We start from the raw sequence: 23,706 nt of genomic DNA on the forward strand, positions 1-23,706 counted from the left end.
CCCACAGACATCAGTCACAAATCTGCTAACCTGTCCGAAAGACAGCACAATTTGATAGCACAAAAGAGTCAGCTGGAGACTTGACCCGTTTTCTCAGAGCACAGTGCCTTAATCGTAAGCCAATTCTTCTATCTTTTTGTACGTAGGAAAACAATGCATTTCATACAGATAAAGACCCAGATTACCACCAGATAATGATTATATTCTAAGGCTGCGCAGATTTTCTTCTATTTCAGCACAGAAAGGAATTGCAAGAGAACTGATGTTTGAAAAGGAATTTGAACGTAGACCAGGTGGTTAATTTACTCACATTAGTTATCATGTGTAACAAGGGAGGTGCAGTTTGCAGTCAAGTCTCTGAAAGAACATCTCTATTGCTGCTCAGTGCACAGGTTTGGATTTTTGCTCACTTTAGTTTTGTGCTATAGACTTTTTTCTCCAAAACACTAGGTAAGGAAAATGGTATATGGATGAGAAACGGCATATCTCAGTGTCTATCTACCTCTGCTACATGAATTTTTACAGAGTAAAGGGATGCATCATCATACTTTGATAACAAGCAAATCAGAAGCAATTTTTTCTTTCAGAAAAGAGAGGATCACTTATAGTACTTTAAAATAAGACAATTTTTCCAATGGCCTAAAGAAAAAGTATCTTTCTCTGCATAAGCTGACACACTGCTATTCCTTTCCATCTTGCTGAGTGTGAGCCCTTCATGGAATATGACTGCATCTCTGCTCTTAGGAAGTGGATTTCTGCCGTTGACTTGGATAAGCAGCAACGATGCCACTTCTTAAATACCAATGACTCCTCTTCTACTTAAATGAGATTTGGGTCTTGATCTTTATAAAGCATCCTTAATTTCGTAAAGGAGAAGATGAGGAGAGCAGATTCTTTTCCCCAGGGTTTTAGCAACTAGAAAACATATAATAGATGCTGCTGCGTAGTGTTTGCTCATATGCCTAAGTAATTGTATGTAGAGTGAAACTCTAGACTGCCATGCTCAATAACTGCACTACCCTGCAACCGCACCACTACTGCAACTATACATCCCTTCACAGTTGTTCTGGGCAAAGCCTGTTGTGCTTGGCACAGGTGGTAGATTTGTTTAGGTCCAGTTCTCTCATGTGTGAACACAGGAATCTCTTGGCCATGGAAAATTACTGGGCACCTCCAGCCTCTGCTGACTGTAGACAGAATAGCAAACACTCTGCAGTCCTGTGGAGCGGCTTAATAGCTGTGCTACACATTTGAAGGAAAGCTCTTTATTTCCTTGCAGAAGCTCCTAGTTTAAAACAAACAACAACAGAAAAGCAGCAAAACAAAAACACATGATGTCTAGATAAATACCACGTATACATCACAAATGATGGGTAGTGGGAAGAAAGCACGTTGCTACTGGGCAATAAACAACATATGAAAAGAAAAGTTTAAATTGGTATTTAGAAGCAAGGCCAAACATAGGTCTCAATTTGTTAAAAGCATATCTATATGAAAACTTAAACTCTTGTGTTCTTCTTTTACTCTTCTTTCTTTTGCACAGCTTTATTTACTTCTGCTATTTTCAAATTACATTAACATAAAAAAAATATATCTCCAAAAGTTTAATAACAAGGCTTATTTCTTTAATATTTGCAGAGGTTGCACGGAATAAAAAAAAAAGCATGCTATGCTGATTAGAAAAGAGCAATACATTATTAATGAAATAAATCCAGCTTATTTGCTAGCCAATGTTAACAAATGTGACAGGAAAAGTTAATGCCTGCTTTGTTATTATGTTTTTTTCTTGTTTATTTTCCATCACTTCTTAGCTTTACTGCAAACCAGCGGGCATTAGAGACGTGTGTATACCTTAGGCTGCTGCCAGAGCTTAGTTGAGCCTCCTTCCAGCTCTTCTCAGCTGGCTGTACCAGTCACACCAGCTTGGCCACTCCAGCTCCTTATCTTTCTCAGTACTCTGATGTCCTCTGCAGAGGTTTTCCTGCAGGTTTGCTGCATCTCCAATCAGTATGAGAATGGCTAATCTATGACGCTGCAATTTGAGGTTTGCTTCCTAAAGTACAAATAGTCTATAATTTTTCTCCAGGACTTGATTAATAGAATCAATCTTTGTTTTTCTTTCATCTGTTAAGCAGTCTTCCAATAGTTAGAATAGTTTAGAGTATCTAAAGTTTGCCACCTTGTTCAGTACAATTGTTCTCTCTCTGTTGCTATTATGCAACAAACCTATAGAGGGATAGCATTATACTGGTTTGGAATATACTATACCTATCAGAATTACAGGAATCAACAGGGCAGCTGTAAATCCTGTGCTAAGAGGAAGCTATCGATGGGGGAAAAATGCTTGTCTCTTTTGGTGTCAGTCCTATAGTGGTTGTCTGCAAGGCACAATGGAACATCTGGAAGCAAGAGCCTTTCTATTCAGGTAGCTGAAATTGCATTAGCTGCTCTCACATAAAGAAGAGGATTAGAATGACAGACCTCCCCACTGACATATTTGTTTTTGAATAAACTCGTCAAATGCAACAAGGAGTGTCATGGCAAATCTTTCCTGCCTCTGCTGTGAGGAGAGCTTCTGTGTACATTATGACAAGAGGGTTGTGGTTAATTGAGTTGCATTTTGGTGCCGTCTGCTGTAGGTAGATACAATGAAAGAGGGCAAAGGGCAAGTTGAATTCATCACTATTAAGCCTCTTTTTTTTTTTTTTTTAACTGGCAAGTAACAGCAAAATAATTACTGCATGCCTAAGTCAGGTGTGTTGTAGAGAGAATTTATATGGGAAGAAAGAAACTTATGCCATAGCTTCACGTTAATTTATGCTCAAGGTAGATTCACTGTTCTTTATGGCACAATGGGGAACCCTAAATACAATGGGGAATACAAACAAAAGAGGATAATAGAAGGAAGGCATCTTGCACTACCTTTGGAGTTATGCCTTATTCCTGCCTGCCAGAATCTGCTTCGGTGGGCATTTGCTTAAGCATAATGACAGCATAGCTTACAATATAGCTTCATAGAAACTAGGTCAGGTGAACTGGAGTTGCTATTGTAGCTTCACGAAGCACTATCTTATCTATAGATCTGAAATTCAAATACATTTTGAAGGGTAGTTTTCATTAGTAGCGGTTCTTTTAGTACCAAAACTCATGTGATTCAGTACACAGAAAACATGCAGAGATGACAAGTCTGGTTTTTTTATTCCTTTGTAACTTATATGTAGGTAAGCTGGTTGAAATCTGAACTACTTTGGAAAGTAGTTCTTATTTTGGGAACACCACCCTTCAGTGCTTAACTCTACAACTTCATTTTTGACTTTTTCTTGTACTATAACCTCAGCTGGGGCATTAAAGTGTGTCTCCAGCTAGGCAGACCTTGACTTTTTCTGTGTTATTCTGAGAGGTGTCAGCTGGTCACTCAAAACATTTCAGTTGCATTGCTGTGTGTACCCTTCTGGGCTGAAGCTGTGTTAGTCTGTCTTGGGACGCCTCTCTAATGCCTTACACTTTTGGTTTTGCCATCTTGGTGTGCCTAGAGAACATTATGCTGGACAATAAAGGTCAGTTTATATCACTATAATGGCATAATGAAATAATTTCAAACAATTCCCAAAGTAAGGGAGAGCTGGTGGTTCAGCAAGCCAGAGAAGTCCAGCCATACAAGTGGTTCAAGATGTTCTGCCTGAAAATTCTTCCTGGTATTTTCTAAGTAATTTCACCTTCTTTCCTCTTCATTTGAAAATCAGCAATGAAATTTCTTTAATTTAGTTTGTGTCACCTCCAGTTTCAAAGCTGCAAAGCCTCCTAAGCTGCAGCTCAGTTGTCTTGTCCTGCAAGCCTGAATGGCAGAAGCATTCAGAAGGGGCAGAATTACTGGCTTCTAGGCGAAGATGCATAACAAACAAATGTGAATGAAACAATGAAGCATTCTAATTTGGGAGTCTTTTAACTTCTCATTTTGTTCGAAAATCATCACAAAATGATTCAGCATTTCAAGACCATTTGTTGTTGATTTTTTTTTCCTATGCACTTCTAAACTACAAAACTATTTTGTTGGTTTTTACCAGCATACCCCCATTAGAACAGCAATATTGCCCAAGGGAGGGAAATTCACACTTGAATTATTCTTATGGAATATTTTATCTAAGCATACATAACAGATCACAACAAATGCTATTAATATTAACTGAATTAGATAGTTTTATTTCTGTTTTTTGAGGTTTTATACATCTTCATTTCTGGTCCTAATTTAATCTTCGCTAGTCTCAGATGGTTTTCTGCTTTCCTATCGCAGTTTTTTAATATTGACCTACCCTGAAGATATTGACTTCATTGTTTTTTCCCAAGGCTTTTCACCGGCAGAAAGATGTATATCTATTATTCAGTAGAAATTTTCTACCTACCAAACTTTCCCCTTGATTTAACTGGAGAGAAACCTTACAACATATGTTTATACTTCTACTTAATTAGTGATGCACATCTGCTAACAGGTTAACTAATAATTTCTAGCTTTTAAGCTCCTAATGTGTTATAACATGAGTTAACACTATTGTGGAGGTAAGGGTTATGAAGTATATTAGTCTTGTAGTTGTCTCTCAATCATACTGCAGTTTCCAGTGGAAACTTGACTTGCACATGTGGTTGTATATATGTGTTTGTATAAATTCCTCTCTAAAACTCTTTACTAAAAGCACACAGGCCACCTGCATTTTCATAGCTGGCAACTGAGCACTACTTAGTGCAAAATAGATGCTCTTGTCTTTGTCATGGCTGTGAAGGGAATTCGTGCACATGTGGCCCTTTGAACTGTCCAATAATCCTGGCAGCCTCTGGGATATGGGATAGGGAACAGAAATGAAAGCCAAAAGAGGGAAACCAAATCTAGGCCATGAAAGGCAGCTAATGACAAGTGGTAAATTGCCAACTGAAAAGGCACAGAGTTGAAATAAAAATAAGTGGGATGGGATTCTGGCAGATGAGATGTGCACGAGGGTTAGGATTTTGCCCTTGCAGTTTGGCAGGAGAATTCTCCATCCCCTAAGCTGGCTAGAGCAACCTATTTAAAAAAAAAGAATAATTATTCCTTCTTTGCTGTCCTCTTTTAACAATTTTTGGTGAGCATGGAAACAAAATTTACTAGCTTTAGTCAAACATTCTATGTGCCAAGAAACACTGATGTGTTTATATTGGATAAAAAAATATGCAGCCTGTGATTTTTGATGGTGCTATTTGGTGGTGCTCAATGTAGATCCATCATGCATACAATACTGTTGTGTAGGATCTCCTGGGAGCTTTCTAACCAAGCATTTTTGTCCCTTCTCCTTTTCTGCTTCAAGTCATCTCCATAGTTGCATGCTTCCCCCTTGGTGCTAATTGGCTTTCACTAATGAGTCTAGGTCCTTAATCAATTGGTTTGGAAAAAATACAATCTCACTACATGAGAATAACATATTGTAGCAAACTCTTGCTCTTCAGGAATGCTTCTACTTTTGCCAAATCTACTGGGCCCAAGTATATAGATTTCAGTTACTGCTGAAAGAAAGTAATAGAATGGGTGGTTTCCCTGACATGTGACCAAACACTTTCTCATTCTCCATCTGTTCTGTATAATATTTGTTCCTGCTACTACTTTGCTTTTATTTCTATGGCCAATAGATGCAAGGGATTTGTAGTTTTATTTTTGGCAGAAACAAACAAAACTGTCTCATTTGCATTATGGCTTTGTTTTTCAAATTTTCTGTTGCCTTCGACAGAGTAGATCACTGCTTTGTTTGAATGTTTAGATGTCCTTTGTCACTTAGTATCACATTGAGCAAAACTTCCTGCAGGAGTTTTACTTTTCAATTTTGCATATTAATATTGATTTTAGGCAAGTTATTAATGAAGCACTTGTCAAGGTGAAAACAAGTGCAAAAAGAGAGAGAAGTAGCACTGCTGTATCCATAAACTACTGAAATGACTCTTCTAATTGAGTTGCACTTCATTATGGAGGCTGTGGATGTTGCCATTAGTTGGCTTTTTGTTTCCTCAGTAACAAACAAAGAACATCTATGAGTGCTGGGGTTTGGAGAACTGATGTTGGTCTTGATTATAACTTTGACAGTGCTGAAAATATCATAATAGCTGATGCTTGTCTTGTATATCTATATTGTATATCTATATATATAAATGTACGTGTTGAAAAATAATAAAAAAAATCTGACTTCCAAATTTTTAAGTCTTGGGCTTTATAGAGCTCATCTTCATCCTCTCTTCTGAAGAAAACCTCTCTCGTAGTGGTGGTGAATACATGCAGGAGCAATATATAAGGAAGTTAATGGTTGTATTCTAGATACAGTAAATAGATATAGCTTAAATAAATTCTCAATTTTAAATCTATTTTTAACAGCTCAGCTAACAATCTGTGATTTAAAATGCTGTTAAAAAGATAATTCTTCTGGACAGCAGTGGAAAAGTCCACCAGCACAGTTTATTGCTGCTGCTTGATCTACGTAGAGTAACTCAGAAGTGGAAAGGACAGATATTTGATTAACTGATCCATATACTTTGTTGCTTATAAACCACTGCAGTACAGATTCTCCCCAAAATAAATCTGTAGTCTCGCACTGTATTGCTTTACACCTATATTTAATAGGGTAACTTAGAAATAATTTTGGCATAAAAATAGCTATATCTGACATTAAACGCCCGATACTTATTCCTTTTGGATTCTAGTCTGAATCTCATGATATTTTCACATTGCAGAGAGAAATGTACTTAAAAGAAAAAGCTCTACAATTGGTCTTGGCTATTGTTTTTTTTTCCTATTAATGGGCAGAGAGATGGGGTAGCACAAAAAGCTAATCTGGCCTAAGGTTTTAGAGACTTTGAGACTTTTGACATGATCCTTTATCTCTTGCTTGCCCAAAATTGTTATTGATGGTGCCTCAAGCAGCAGTATATGTAGGTATTTATGTAGTACTTCTTACCTATCTCAAGTATTACTTTTCTTACTCACTTAAGTAAATCACAGAGGTTCCCTGCTATGTAGGTTGTTTTCATTTGCAGATAGGGAAACTTAGGGAGGTTGAGTAGGTTTATCCACAGCGTGTTTCAGTTCCTCCACTGCATTTCAAGCCAAAAGACAATGGAAGTTCTTACTGAACTTCCAGGAGCACTGGCACTAACAGGCAGGTCTAGGACCTGAGCCCACAGCCTTCCCACACATTCTCCATTGAAATGCAGTACACAAATAAGTAAACTACAGGTGAAAGTATTCATGCTAAAACAAGGCACCAAATAAGCTGATTTGATATGCCTTCTGCCTTGCTTTTGGCTTCGTTCCTAATCCTGTTTCTCGCAAGAGAAGCTCCTACTGTGAATAGCTGCTTCTTAATAATAGAATATTACTTTACTGATTAATATTTGTGGGACACTCAGTCTAATTACTGTTTCTCACAGCTTCTTTAATTACAGTAATATGAGGTTTTACCTAAGCAAAATATTTCAAATGAGTTTAGCAACGCTTTACAACTTAATTCCGTATGTGGAGCACAGCAGCTCACTAGTGGGAGAGAGGAAAACAGCCCTTGAACCCAGGGCACATGTCTGTGAATGATAAGATACGCTGCTGTTTTTGTTTCTGAATCAAAAGACATAATGCTGAGGATTTACAGAAGCGAGGAACTCTGGAACTTCAGCTTAGGGAATAGCTGTAGTGAACGTGATTAACTCTGGATAGAGGGGAGCTCTGTGTAGTGCAATTGAGGATGTCTGTGTTTACTTATAATTGAAACTGGAGAGACAAAATTAAATGTCTATGATTAGTAAGGCATGCCAGTGAAATATCTTCAAGGACTAGCCGCTATCCTTTCAAATGAATGTGCAGAGGAATACCAAGTTATTTTTCTTGGTCAGAAATTACCCTATTTCTTCTTCATCATTTATGCTGAAAAGCAAAAGGTGAAATATGAAGTCAAGCCTTTTGAAGAAACGAGTAGCTCATTTTTCCTTCCAGAATGCCACATTTTAAAATGGAGGTTAAATCACATTCATATTAACTGAACACTTCTGTGGAAAGTACAAAAATACCCGCGTTGGACTTTTGCTATGTGTTTAGTAGTAGATGTAATCATATTAAACGTATAATATTAGAGAAGGGCACAAAGTCATAATAAAATGCAGGATTCACTAATAGTGTGATGTATGTCAGCTGTATTATTCAGTGCTCCATTTGTACATCCCCAGTGCTATTTTCAAATATCACAGCTTAATTTCATCTCTCAAAGGGCACAGCTTAAGAGCACAGTGTGTTTTTGAGTATTGAAAAAGGTAACTCCATTGATCAGATAAAGGGGGAAAAAACCTAAACAGGCTTCTATGTACCAATCCTGCAAAAGGAAGAATAATGTTCTTAAAGTTGCAGACTGAACTAGAACCTGTTGAGCACACAGTATCTGTAGCACAAAGGACTTGAACATTGCTTGACCTGAGGTTGGATTAGTGAAATTCTATGGGAATACATCTTTCTCAGTTTTGTAGAACTCAAAACTGTTCTCATCCTTGGAAACTATTTTTATTTACTGAAATATGTCTGTAGTTTCTGACATGCTTGTATTTCACAGCTATGCTGTAAGGCACGGGAATTTGATTATGAAAGTCTTTAAATATTTTAAAAAGAAATGATTAGTATTTTATATAATGTTGATTTATTTTGAAATGTTTCATGGTTTTCATCTTGCAAACTGGAATTCGTATTGATGAGATGAAAAAATGCTAAAATGCTCCTGTAATTTAACTTTCCTTATCCTCCTTTATAGTCTCCCAGAATTCAGTCACAAACATAAAGCACTGATTTAAAAAAAAAATCACATTTAAATAATTTAAAATTGTTCAATACTGAACATGATCAGAACCCCAATCATTTTCAAATAGAAGTTCCTATAAAAAATGAAGCAGTTGAATAATTCTAAATTGCTTTATACTGTGCAAGCACAGAACCCCAATCACTTCCAGGCTGAAGCACTTATGGAAAAAAAAAAATTGAAGTGCTCCAGTAATTTTAAATTGCTATGTACAAGAAAAAATGCCTTTAAATTATTGGATACTTAAATTTGTTCTCTAAGATTACTTATTTTTATGTACAACCTGAACAGCATTCCTTTGTCAAAATGGACCAAGAGATCTGATTGTATAAACGTGTAAACAAATTAAATTACTTGCTTTAGCAAATAGTAATGGTAGGACATTCAATTATCAACTGCATGTATGATGCTGTCGGAATTTTCAATACTTTTGTTATTATGCATAGCTCAAATAAATGAAAAAGTCTTTAGTCTGTATCTAAGAATGAATAATAGGCCTCTTTCAGATGTCTTCAAATAGGAACTATGAGATCGCTTTACCTGTTCAATGTAGGTGGATGCTAAAGCATATCCTTGTGTGCTTTCCATCCAGAAATTTGTTAAACAGAGATGTGAATCTGACCTCTCAACATTTTTAGTGATTATATTCATATTAGCATAGACATGGCTCTTGCAGCTTAAGGCAGAGATTCACCTTTTTCCACAAAATTTCATGTTTTGTGTTTGTTGCTTTTCTTTTCTGCTTGTTGAATCTCCTGTAGAACAGATGTTAGACTTGGTAAATACAGATAACACAGAACCAATGAATACTGAAAACGCTGTCTACAGCATTAAGTAGATGGGTTACACTAACATACTGAGTTTTCATCCATAGCAAAAGCCTAAATAATTGCTTTCAAATGCAAGTAGTTGTCTGTTGTAGAGATTTCGTTATGGAATTTGTGGGATACAACCCGAACTGTGTCCTTATACCACAGGACTATCACTCTGTATAAGAAAATCATGTTCACCTGAGTACACATCATTTGTCCAATATTTTTGGTGACAATTGGTTTTACAAAATGACCAAATACATCCATGAAATATATAAGTTAACTTGCAATGTTTTCCAGTATCATTATCTCTTGAAAACTGAGATTAACTTTTACAATGAAGAAGTAAAAGTAAATTAGCATTCAGTAGGATGTTACTAAAGCATTCTCCAGGACATACCAGATTTCATTCTCACAGGATTTCCTTTGACTTTTGAATACATGGAGGGGAGGGTCAATAGCTGTATCTTTTGCATAAAAGATTTCATTCTGCTTTTAAATGGCAAGCAATTATATGAGAGAGGGTTATAGAACAAGGTCTTGGTTTCATATTATTTATGTTCTAATTAATTTACCAGATTGTAAAATTCTTTTATTTTTTTCCCTTTGACTACTAAGTGTTGATCTTTAAGAGTTATCATGTTCCTAGCACTAATGGGTTTTATTTCTTTGGAAAGGTCATTCTCAATGTAATGTCACTGGTAACACAAGGGAGACTGTAAGCTTTGGAGACTTTGCTTTATTGTGATGTGCTCAGAAATGTTCAACTACTTGCTGTCTTTCCCCCGAGGCATCCTTCCTCTAGACTCAGAAGAGTTGGTACAAATTCTTTTAAGTTCTTTGGCTGTATTTTGTGTTTCATTAAAAACACTCCTCAAGTAGCAGCTGATGCTTGCAAAAAGACCTGGATTTTTTTTTTTTTTAATTTCTGGATGACAAGCACCTTGAAAATTAATGCCTGTTTTAACTAAATGCACGAGCCCTTGATTGATCAAATGAAGAGTGATGCAACAAATTGGACCATACAAGTGAAACAAATTAAAAATTTGCATGGTAGCTAGGCTACCTATAATAAGACATAGGTAATGCTTTTTACAAACTAAATAAAATAACTTGAAAAACAAAGCGTTGTACAAGAAAAGTTCAGAAGTGTGTAAGTAATTTTAGTAATCAGTTTAGGGAATGAATTCTAGGTTGAAATAATGTGAAATTATATGATCGCTATTCTGCTTCTGCTGAAACAATTTAAAATCTATATAAAAGTTCAATATATTATATATATTATATATATATACACATATCATATACAGATATCATTTATTCGCTTCATCAAGTATTTTCCTTCTGCCATGGCAATTGTTTTAAAGCTGATCTGGTATTTTCTTTGTACCTAAACCTGGTAACTTCTTGTAGTTGTACAGCAGCCATCAGGGTTATCTGGGGACAGTGGTGTTTGATTTTGACAAGCGTACATCATGTGGGGGGGAAGGAGCACAAAAGGATAGCAAAGGATTCACTGCGGTGTAATTACATAACTCAGATCAAGACGTTGATCTTCTGTAATACATAGCAGTGTGTCCCTTCAGAAGCTTGACTCGGCAGGTAACAGCTAATCTTCAGTTTTCCCTTCTAGATTTTCTGCTCTCTAGGTTGTAAGATGATGATAAAATAGATGGTGTACCTAAGTGTTGTGTCCTGTGTGTGATAACTGATTACAATTCCAATGATTTCAGTAAGTACATCTGATAAAGGTTTAAATTGTATATATTTTTTTGAGTTTGTTCAGAATACCTATCCAGTGTGCAAAAGACATTGTGCAGGTGAGCAGTCTCTGGTTTCTATTTTGTCATAGTTCATTGAATCTCAATTTCCTCTCCTAAAGGTATATGTAACAATATTTGCTAAATATTGCATCGTGAAATGATTTATGTACCTAAGCTTTACCAGCTGGAATGAAAAATTGACATATATAGCAGTTGTTTTTTTTTTCCTTGACTGGACAAATAGAAGCATGTATCACTTGCAAGATTTCTAGTCTGGTTGCCCAAGGTTGAATAAGCCTTATTCTCTTATTTCTTGATCATATTTTTGGTGATCTTCATCTCATAGCACTTCAAACCACAGGGCAGTTTCAGTCATATTTAGTAGGCATGAGTTTTATACTAGTTTTGTTAAGAGGAGAGAAGTGAGAACATAGAGGTCATATTGACATCTGACAGAAAGATTGACATGGTTAACATGTCCTGTCCTTACAAAAAGAGAATCCACCTAACAGCTTGGTTTTGTAACACAAAATGATATGAAGCCAGTTTAGAACTATCTGTTTTACTCCCATAAGGATAATACTGCTAGATATTAGGTGGTAAAGTAAACAACGAGCATGTGGTATGCAGGGAAAATGATGCTGATTGTTGTTCTACAGAATTTTTTTCTTCCTAGAATCATAGAATACCTAGAATTGGAAGGGACTACAGGGATCATCAACTCCTCTTTAACTCAAAGTCAACACACACATTTGCACTAGGACTCTTGCACTGCAGTCATTTTTCAGTTTTTATTGAGTGTCTAGATTTTGGACTCTTTGTTTTTTGCTGCTCTCCAATACCCTTGCTGAAATCAAGAGATTTACTTGAAAGTTTTCATTAAAAAAAAAAATCTTACGTTTGTGACTGAACATCAGAAAATGTTCAGCAAATGTTTTCTTGAAACTGAAAAACGGACATTTTCACTTTTTCCTCATACTTTTTTTTAAAGATAGGAGTTCTGAGGTTTGGATCCTGCTTTTGATATTAAGGTGATTGCAGTGTGCATGTGCTTAATGCACAAAACCATGCTACTCTTTGAAAGATAGTTTTCATCCAAGTACAATCTCAATTTTAGCTCACCAATGCAAAAGACAGATATTCAGTGTTACACAAAATTCAGTTTTGTGGTGCAGTAATAATTACTTTATTATATAACTTTGTGGAATATAAAGAAAACGATAGGCGGGAGGTTGGACCTTTTTTGATAATGATCAAACTGTTGGGAAATTAAACATAAATCATGTTCCTTAAAGGTTCTAGACATCATGGCTGAAAAAACAATATCTGCTCTGAGAAATGTATTGTTTCAATTTTTTCTCTAATGGCTTTTGCCACATCAGCATTCTCCTGTGTGGAATAACGACTTTGCCCCATGCAACTTCTTGTGAAGGGTCATAAACATGTTTAAAAAATCCTTAATTTATTTCTTTTTATAAGACAGAGATTCATATTTTCATTCATCTGAGTGTTTCATGAAAACATTATTGTAGGAAAATAGGATCAACGTGTTTAGTTCATTAGGTGATAAATAACTAAAATAGTCAGCATAAACAAATCTGTGAACAGGTTATTGTTGTAGTGCAGTTTAGGTTTCGGTAATTCCATATCTTGCAGTATAACCAGAACAGAACTCCGACTTTCAATGTTTCTTCTTTATGCCTCTTTCACTGGTACAGAAGTGCTACTGAATGGCTAATTTGCATTATTCTGTGCCCTGTAAAATGAATTTATTATGCAGCTTCTCTAAATAGGCTAACCAGTTGTAATCTCATTCCAGTGCTGTATGGGTTTCAGCAAAATGTGATTACAGTTTTCATAACGCTTAGAAATAAACAAAAAAATAACCTTGGGGCCCAACTCATCCTTTTGCCTGAGGAGTCCAATTTATTAAATGGGGTCATTAATCACAATGGGTAGGTATTTACTTGGTAAATAATTGAGTAATTTAACATGTTACTCCCTTTGAGCACAAGTAACACATTGTAGTCTCAGTTATTAATCATTAAAATATTTAATGAACTAGGATGATAGTTGTTGCCTGGCTTAGAACAACCCAAACAACGTTCAGATGTGTCTCACAGATGAAAGAGGAGGCTCTGAGCCATGCAGGTACTGCCCTTCTTGACTTGGAAGTTGTCTTCTATCAGCAAATTTTAAGTCTGAGCTAATAAGCTCTACTGAGACGGAAGGTGAAGCTCCGTGCTGTAAATGCCTGCCATTTGCAAGCAGAGCTGCTTCCCACCAGAAAGGGCACAGGTTCAGCAATGCATGGGAGTTTGCAACTGTATTTGTATCTCATACAGATTAATCTTGACTGTTTGCAAAGGCTGCTTAACATTGTTGGAGCTAAATGGAAGAAGTATCTCCACTGATGTCAATTTTTTCAGTTCTTTTTAGTGTGTTAATTTTAAAATGATTGTGATCCATCAATATGATAAGACTTTTAAAAGGAAAAGGACTGTTAGGAAGCATTAGGCAACTTACTTCAGGCCTAAGGAAATATGGATATCATTTACCAAGCCTTAAAGAGTCCTCGTCTAGAATTCTTTGTGTACTTTGCACACATGCAAACTTTAGCAGACACGGTGGAAAGTTACCAATATGATAAAAGGACTGGATACTATAGGAGAAGATTTGAAGAATTTCGTTTGTCTAATCTAACAAATTGAAGACTTAGAGAGGAAAAAAGTTAATTAGGTTATGAGTTAGGACTGGTACAAGAGTATGAACAATTCTACCCTGGAATCTGGAAACTGAAATATCATCAGAAAGAGAGTCTAGAACTGTGGAGGACAAGCAGAATTTAATGCTCAGAATTCAGTGATATGGCCAAGAGACTGCCTGCCTGTGACATGTGTGTTAGTCTGCTGGAGATTAGAGATGGTTCTATACAGGCCTAAATAATGTTTTATGTGGGATTCCCAAGTCAAAGCTTGCTTTAGTTAAGCTTGAAGCTCTGGTGCATGGAAGATGTGGTAGGAAGGATTTCGATGTAAGAGACCATCCAGAGCCCTATAATGATTTTTGATATCTGAGCCCATTGGCTGCATTCACAGCATGGAGGTATGCTCCAAACCAGCAGCTTGAATCTCAGAAGCAATTTAATAAAATAATTTTCTGCTCCTTAGCTCAACAAGACAAGATTACTAGGTGATGCATCTTTGAGTGCTAGGCATTTCTAAGTAAATTCATTTACCCAAGTACCACATTGTGGTGGTATACCATTTTTATCCTCATTCTGGTTCTACCTCAGCAGTGTTGGATTTTGCAGTGTAGGTGATGCATCTTGATTGCATTGTTCAAATGGCAAGGCTAACTCAGGTAAATCAGAGCAGACATAACCTTCGATTACATCATGGCATAACCTCAGGTCTCAGCAACAGGCAAGAGCTTCTTCATTATGCCTCATTATCTCATGAATGCTTTGTTTCACATTGCTTAAGTCATGTTGATGGCTGTGGAAGCCGTTTGATGCCCAGTACTATGGAACGTGATCCCAGCTATTTATAATATTGCAGTGTCTTGGCAACCTTACCAGATGAAGTGTAGGCTGTGATGATTTTACACCCGCCTTTCTCCAGCTCAGCTTTCCTGCTTTCTCACAGCTCTCCAGTGTCTTGATTCAGTTGAGTAGATGTGACTGGAAGGAAGCAGAAAAATGATTGATTTCCAGGCAGGTCAGAGACTGGGGAGAAATCAGCACAGCTAAAGTTCAAATGGGGGTGACATGGAAATGCTCTCATACCTTCTAGTACCCTTGTCATATCTTTCCTGGCCCTAAGCAGAATGGACTCCAGAGTACTTTGGGCTCTGTACAAATGGATGCTAAGGCTACATCTCAGCAAACTGAATAGTTCCTCTTCCAGGGATCTTTAATTTGGGAAGGAAAGTATCTGTCTGTTCAGACAACAGTGCTGGCAAATTACTTCTCGAATAACTTAAATTAACAAGATTTCCAGTGTCATGGAAGATGCACACTTTTTATTGGATATGTGATAAAATACTCGTAATAAACATATATTCACAAAGAAAGTGCTCATAAAAAGAAAGTTCCTGTTCTAGATAGTCTCACAAAAGAGTTCGTCATATTTTGTTTCCAGTTAATGGACGCCTACCACAGTCACACTGCTTAGTGACAGGAGAACTGAATTCATTTCAGCCAATAAAGCCATTCTAATTTGCATTTTCATAGCCCACCCTTCAGTACTTTGACTGTGACTTTCATTTTTAGGACAGAGCTATGCATTAAATGGATATGTAGGCCCTTTAAAAAGATATTTATCATCCTTGAAGAATCTTAGTGCCAAATCTTAATAGCATTTCTTACAAAAATGACTTGAATTCACTATCAGATGGAGAGGTACAACTGTAGAGATTAGAAATACTCTTTTTGAACTCCTTTAGTGATTAAAAAGAAGAGGTTAAAGCCTAAAACAATGAAAAGTTTCTCTCCAAAATGGAAAAAAAAAAAAAAAAAAAAAAAAAAGAATTAAAATATCACCAAACCATTGTGCCCTAGATATCAAACTATTCTCAAAAAGCAGTGTGTTTTACTTAGTCACTTTTGGAGATAAAAAAGTTAATCATACCTTTATAAAATGTTTAGCACCTTTAATAATTATACAGATAAGAGGATCAATTTTTCAGGCTTTGAGTTGTTTCTTTTTTCTATGCTAATCAATATTAAAAAGTATACAGAAGACAAGCAGAACTTCATGTTCAGTCTGTATGTGATTGGGTGAAACGATTGCCTCAGGACCTGCTGACTGGCGTTTGCATAACGCGGAATGAGAACCTTACTTAAAGCAGTGCTTTCTTTATTCTGTTTAAGTCTCCCTCTGTTAATTTCCTTTAAATGGCTCCCTCATGTAAATCTTGCGTCAAATCCTGAAATCAATGAATAGCTCCTACTGACTTCAGTAAGGGAGGTTTCATCATCTCTCTGCAAATCACGGTGACTACGTGTGCCTTTCATTACTTGATTTTCTTTTCTGATGGCTTCCTCATCATTTATTTCTTTTTGAGTCTAATACACGCACCTGAAGATAGAAAGGTTTTGAGATTTGGAATTCTCAATTTGCATGATAAAAATATTATGTCATATGCAATTTAATTCAGTGTTGGTGGTTCTCATTATTCCGATTACTTTTTCCTCGTGCTTCGTGGCTTTAGGATCACTGTATTTTTAATGAAAATCTCAGGTTTTCACATGCAAAGAGCAAATTTCTAGTTCTTGTGCTCCCAAAGAAAAGCTCAGAAGCAAAAAATTAAGTCAACTGAGTAAATGAGTCAAAATAATTCCACCATGCTGCCCTCTGTCGAATAAAGACCTCCCCAAACCATAAATATTTCTCATTTCCCAGGAAGTGACTCATGATTTTTGACCTTTTGGAATTACACGTATTGTTAAAACTAGGTGTCATTTCTATTTTAAGTCTTCTTTTGTGGGTGTTTGGTTTTTATTTATTTTGCATTTAACATTGCTCTCCTGAAGTGAAATGTAGAACATGTCTTACAGAATACTGCACTATGAAATGGGGTTTGTTTGCATTTATTGTTTGCATTTATTGCCTGGGCAGATGGTTTTCACAGGTGTCCGCACCAGCCAAATCTCTATTTAAATAAAGCCTTCCACAAGGATGAATTTAACGCCATAAGAATATATGTGAGATGTAATTAGTATGCTCATTCTTGCATTTTTGTAATAGAAGGTTGATCTCATACAAGTAGGACTAAGGACATTTTGAGTGTTTAAAGTAGAAGGTGAGAAAATGCATTCCAAGAGTGAGGATGTGGCCGATCAAATCTGAATGGAGTTCCTTCATACACTGAATCTAGGAAAGTCATAAAGTATACAGAGAATTTGAAATTTTCCGTAGGGTCATTGTAGGGATTGACATTCTGTCACTGTGGAAGTAAAGGAACCCCAGGTTTTCAGATGCAGCATTGCTATAGGGAACTTTAACACCAAGGGCTTTATTCGTTTCCATGGCAGCGTGGTATAAAACTGCAGTGCTCTTCTGCTTTCCAACCCATATTCTATGGGAGCAGCTTTAGTGCAAATGTTGAGGGTGGCAAGGTCAGCAGCATATGCCTGCTGTTTTATTAACAACAAAAAAAGGTGTTTCTTAGGCTCAATATCTTATCAGATGCACAGTTCTAGACCAGTGGCTTTTGCAGGAGTTATCTGAACTAGTGACATTTCCTTACAGTGGCTGGTAATAAATTCAGAAAGACAAATTGTCAGGATATTAAAAATGAGTCTTCACTCTCTACATTTCTGAAAAGCATTAGGTTATGAAAAACTTTGATTCTGCCTGTCGTTGAATAGAGGAGCTTCAGGGCTGAGAATCACAACTGCTTGGTTTGCTTCCCAGGCTTCTAACCCCTCAGTATTATTGTGTGAATTGTCTGCTGCTCAATTGTAATATACTTTCAAGTATAAAGTTTTTTTCTTAGCAGTGGGTTAAAGATCCTTCTGTACTGATTGCCCAGTTCATATTTAACTACCTGTGTGAACAGTGTTTATGTACTCTGAATTCTACATGTTTGACTCTTTACACATTATTTTCAATGTGTTTAGCTGAGGTCTCTCTTTACATCGCTGTCAGCCCATAAGCACTGCTGTCGTATTCAAAATATATGAAATCTATGGGGTGATAAATTCAGAATGTATTCTGCTTTGAACAATATTTTCTTTGTCTTCAACACAAATCTGTTCTTGTCTCGTTTTTTTCAAGATATTTTTAAAGACTTTTTCTCCTTAAGTGAAGGAGCTCAAAAGAAATTATTTTAATGTGATAGGCATTCAGGTCAATGGAAGAATTTCTTCATGAGAAAAATAAATTAAACAAATGCTTGTGCTTCTAAAAGATAATTAAAAACTCTCAGTGTGGTGACAAATCTTGTCTGACATGTGGAGATGTAGAAAGTACTTGGAGTTGCACAAGTAGAATAAAATGTTCCATCTCACAGCAAGGCCAAGCCTCAGTCTTGTAATTATTTCAAAGGGAGTAAAGGTCATTTTCTATTTCCTACAACTGTATTATGTGAGGCTTCTGTACCAGGCTAACAGAAGTTAACTCATGACCTATTTAGATTGACCAGATTTCAACTTATTCAGTCACAAATCAGATAAAATAGACATAGTCCCTTGTCTAAGAGCACTGTCACGGATGATGTCCAAAGCAGCCTTTTACATTTATAGCCCTGTAAGACAAGAATTTCAACTTTGAGATGTCAGAAACTGGGAGATGGCAACATAATTTGCCTCTTTCCTGCTGTGTTAGTCCTTTAGGAGAAGAGTTATGTTTGTAGTTAAATTTCAGCCTATTCTGCGTGGGCTATTTTTCTGCTGTGGACTTGTTAAATAATTTTGCTTGAATTATTGCTAGCATCTTGAGAAGGGGAGAATTTTCCTTCTGCTGTGATTGCATTTTTGTGCATATTCATCCAGTAATACCATGAGTCAGAAAGACAGGTACTTTAAAAACGCACCTCTGTGCTGCTCAAATGTGTGCAGAAAATGCAAGTCTGACTTTCACAGCTCTGTGCACGTGACCACTGAAATGCACACCAGGCTATTTTTGATGGTCAGTAATCAAGTTTTGTGCACAGTTTTATTGGCAGGCTCTGAGTATATCTCTGTTGATGTTTAACAGATGCCTTATACTGGAGGACCAAAGGGGACACTGTCCGACACTCAACCTTTGCAGTCTCCAATGAAATCAATATCTCACTCTCAATAATTGAATGAGGGATTAGCCACTGTACTTTTTTAGGCCTTTGTAAGAATGGAAGCAGTTACACAGACATACAGAAGTGAATAATAGTCAAGCGTATTGCACCATTCTTCATGTATTACTTCAGGTCTTTCTTCGTTAATCCCTTGAAGGGATAAATGTAGCTCAGGCCAGTGAGGAAGGGGAAAGGTGTCCATCTACTGCTTCTGAAAACCGCCAGTCTGATTGTCACTATTTCTTAGTCTGCAGCACTTATAGCCAAGCTTTTACAGCAAGGGCCAGTAAAGTGAAACAAATCATCCAGCACCCGAATTCAGTGAGAACTAATGCAGACTAGGTTGAGTACCTTTGGGTGCCTTTGGTTTTTATTAATGGGATCACATGAAATTTTGTGTGAGGTGTGTGAATGGAGACAGCAGCAAATGCATCGCTATGATTTAGCAAGTAGATTACAAGTGGTGGAAAGTGGAAAACAGATGTTAAAACCTGGCAGGACATCTCTCTAGAATTAGGAACAGTTTACCTAATGTTAATGTAGAGAGAGAACCGAGGAATGTGTGAGATGCTGCTGCTGGGTTGGTATGAAGGACTGTACAGCTACCTGAGAGCTGGCTAAGGAGAAAACCTTCAACACTCACCTGTGTGGTCTGGTGGAACAGCTGTCCTCAGCTGTAAGAAAAAAAGCTTTATTAGCAAACTTTTACTCTGTCATGCTTGGCCTGTCTTAACAGACCCATTTGTGCAAGGCCACTTTGGGTTTGGCACTCACGTCTTCCAGGGCCACCAAGTTTGCCTTAATGGTTTTCTCCTTGGTTAGTGTGGGTGCCTCTTCTCTGAGTGCTGTCTGAATGTCCAGCAGGCAGCAGATTGACCATAACACCTTTGATGAGAGCAGAGTGCTGTGTTCACCAGGTTAATGCTCCTTTCTGAAAACCTCCTTTGGAGATTCTGAAGCAGAAAGCACTTTTGAAAATGCTGCTATGTTAGTTGGAAAATAAAGATTTGGGTTTTCCCACTCTCTTGAACTTTCCTCCTCTTGCCTCTCTCTTTAACCTCTTAACTTAGCAGCTTTTTCCTGCCGCCTCTTCCTCAGACAGTCTTACCTCCATGCTCTATTTAAAAGCTGCCAATAAAAATAGTGCTTCAGATTGTTGTCTGTACTCAGGGATAGAACATAAACCTTCAGCAAGTACAGCTGGCGTTGTACCTATTTCCAACAAATTTTACTTTTCTTTTAAGCTCCCTCCTTTGTGAAGGTGTTCCTGCGGTGACAAAGAACTCTGACCACACACTAACAATGATACAAAGTGTATTTACCTTTAACCTTCAGATCTACCTCCACTATGATGGTTTAATTTTGTCTTCCCTTGGTGTAAATAAGTTTTTGATTACAGAGAAAATGACTGAACTGTGGCTCAGAGGTGAAAAAAGAAAAAATCAGTAGTTCACTTTTGGTAGCAAAAAAGGTGTTTTTTTGTTGGTGGTTTTTCTTTCCTTTTCTTGGCGTTGTTTTAAAGGAAATTTCTGTGATGTGGAATATCACCCTTGAATAAATAATTCCTTCTGTAACTTGGCGAATGACTTTTAAAAAATAGGCTTATGGACCCTAATTATCAGTTATTTAAATCAACTTAAAAGTCCTTAACTTAATCATATATTTAAACTGAATTGGATTCAACTATATTGGTAGAAGCAACCTAAAAGCATCCTATGACTTCATAAAGACCAATAATATCCTGTATCCATCATCCGGACTGAGAACTTAGCCTTCACAGTTACTATATTTCTATATTTTGTTATCTCCATGTCAACCCACACATATATAAAAGCAAAATTTAACTTAAAATATGTTCAGCAAGATTTGAAAAGGGAATTATGATGAGACAGATATTTTGTTTTATGAACATGAAGCTCAGTGTTATGTTTTATGAGCACTGAGCCCAAATCCAGTACCGTTCCCAGAAGCTTACGTGATGAATGAGCGAGTGGATATTCAAAGTCAATTTCCTTTGTTTCCTCAGGTTCTGTTGCTTGCGTGTGCAGAAGATTTAGAATGCACCCCTGGATTCCAGCAAAAGGTTTTTTATATTGAACAGCCATTTGAATTCACAGAGGACCAGCCAATTCTGAACCGTATGTTATTTTCATATATTAGTCTTCTGCAGAAATCAGAATCGCTTATATGTTCGTATCACTCCTGCCATTTATCAGAAAGCTTTTTATTGTACATAGGAGTTGAATATTGCCACGATTCTGCCTGCCCTCCCCTGCAGTAGTGCTACGTCTCTAGAGATTTTACTTGGTTTCATGTATTAGAGATAGCAAAATACCATATATACATATATTTAGAACAATATGTATATTGTCAAAACTCTAAATCATCCACTTCTGAAAAAGTAAATTTCCTCTGAAATATTTATAGTATTTCCCATAATCTTGGAAATTGCTTGGGCTTGCCTGTGAACACTTCACTATTCATTCAGCTCTGCAAATTGGGTTTAGAAGCTTCATTCAAAGCTAGGGTAAGTCCAAGCCTCTACAAGAAATTTAGAGGAGACTGGATCAAGCTTGTGATCATCAGAGACAGCAAACTGTAACATGCATTGTACAAATAGAAATTCAGTAATATTTCCAAAGACCAGGTGTGACTTGATAAAATCCATGCTGGTGCTGTATGCTCAAAGTATTAGCTCATGGAAATTTAATTCTCTTTCAGTCCTGGTGTTAGTTTATTCATATGTTTTAATAAGCAAGTGTTACAGTTTGTTCATTTATTTCTGTGGCTTTGAGACTTCAGGAATGCAAACTCAAAGTCCTTAGTACCTTATTCAGTGGTCAGTGATCTTGAAAGAATTTAAAAAAATAATAATTAAAAGAAAATAAATATTAATGATGCAATTTTCATAACTTCCAAACATGTTGGTGTTAGCACATGGTATATTCTACTAATACTTTCTTAGTTATGCTTAGTTGCTTGCTGTTGAACCACGAATACTTCTAGATAGCAGCATAGCTGCTAGCATGTAAATACAGTATCTGGATCCCACGTGGCAGTGCATGGTCTGGTGAAACCAATATGCAAAGCAGTGTTACTCAGTAAATGCATGCATTTCCCATCTCAGTTACTTCCAGATATTTTTACAACATACTGATATATGTGCACTGTTATGTTTGTCTGGAGTGCACAGAGGCTTTAAAATACCACTTCCAAAAATAATAATAAAAAAAAAGAAAACAAAAGCTAACAAACAATGCTACACAGAGATACAGGATTATTCAGTTTAAAACACAGGTTTCAAACTTCCAGTTTCTGTTGGCAATTTTGCTTCCTTTTAAATTCTGAATTTGATTCACAGGACAGTTTCCAGTCATTTATAAACTCACCTTGAATGAATTTAAGCATTCATTTGCTGTTAAAAGTAGAAATTTGTGGCATGCATTTGATAAGCATGTAGCACTGAAGGCCTATGCAAAGAAAGACAATACTAATTAGTTTAAGTTGAATAAAAATAGCTTTTGTTATACTCTTTGGGTACTTCTGAACTTTGAGAATGTAGCACATGTGGCCAGATCAGCTAATTTGTGCTTGTCTTGCCAAACATGTAAAGGACAAGTTGGTTAAGCCGGCGTTGACTGGTGAGCTCTATGGTGACCCAGTAAACTGCACTGGTGTGAAAGTGGTCCATAAGATACCATCATTAATGAAAACAGGCAGAAAGAACAGGAAGAGATCTAGAAATGCCTGGAAACTATCTTGGGAATTAAATTATTTTAATAAGCAGACACTAAATTGGCCTAATACATAATGCTGAACAAAGGCAGACTGTCAATGCATAATTCTAGTTAATGCAATCACTTGTAAATAGTATGTCCTTCATGCAGCAGTATTAAACCTCTGCACAGTTTCTTCATTTTAGCTGTCAACAGAATTGATATTTTTAATTGTCTGTTTGAATACACTTTGCATGCTCTTGCATCTTTTTATACTCATTACCCAAGAGTGGTGTAATTTAGCAATTGCATTGGAATGTGAGGCTTACCAGGGCTATGTAAATTAATAGACCAAATATGCAAAGCAGGTCTATAGCAGGGATTGCTTTTGTAGTCCTTGATAAGGCAAGGAGCTTCTTAATTCTTTTCTGAAGTGCTATAAAAGTCTTTCTCCTTTTTATTTTTCAATTTAAACAAGGACCTATTGTACATTCCATTGCTAGCGTCATCCTAGCAATTAAATATCGGTTATGGGTCTTTCTTATGTATCTACTACTTACAAATATGGTGGTGTTAATTATTTTATCCTTACTGGAAGAGAAATCAAAGGCAGGGTACACAATTTTCTTATTCTCATTTGTACTGCTTCTTATCAAAACTTACATACGAGTTGACCATAACAAGTGCAGCAGCCTGCTTGTGATGCTTGCCCTCCTTCCTATTAATTTCACTGAGATCAGGTTGCAATTTGTTATCTTTTATCTCATTGTGCTAAGACTGAACTACTTTTTATTGA

At 36.6% G+C, this 23,706-nt stretch overlaps 1 protein-coding gene across 4 annotated transcripts in view; it reads left to right on the forward strand.

Moving 5' to 3' along the window:
• The window catches only part of CDH13 (cadherin 13), a 431,693-nt gene that overhangs the window by 66,785 nt on the left and 341,202 nt on the right, over window positions 1-23,706 (forward strand). For all 4 annotated transcript variants that reach the window (XM_010718092.4, XM_010718093.4, XM_085235261.1 and 1 more), the window contains exon 2: window positions 21,221-21,332. In XM_010718092.4, the coding sequence (XP_010716394.1) occupies window positions 21,221-21,332 (112 nt within the window). The remainder of the gene's footprint in view (window positions 1-21,220; window positions 21,333-23,706) is intronic.

Source organism: Meleagris gallopavo, chromosome 13 (assembly GCF_905368555.1).
Source record: "Meleagris gallopavo chromosome 13, MGAL_WU_HG_1.1, whole genome shotgun sequence".
Classification (NCBI taxonomy): Eukaryota; Metazoa; Chordata; class Aves; order Galliformes; family Phasianidae; genus Meleagris; species Meleagris gallopavo.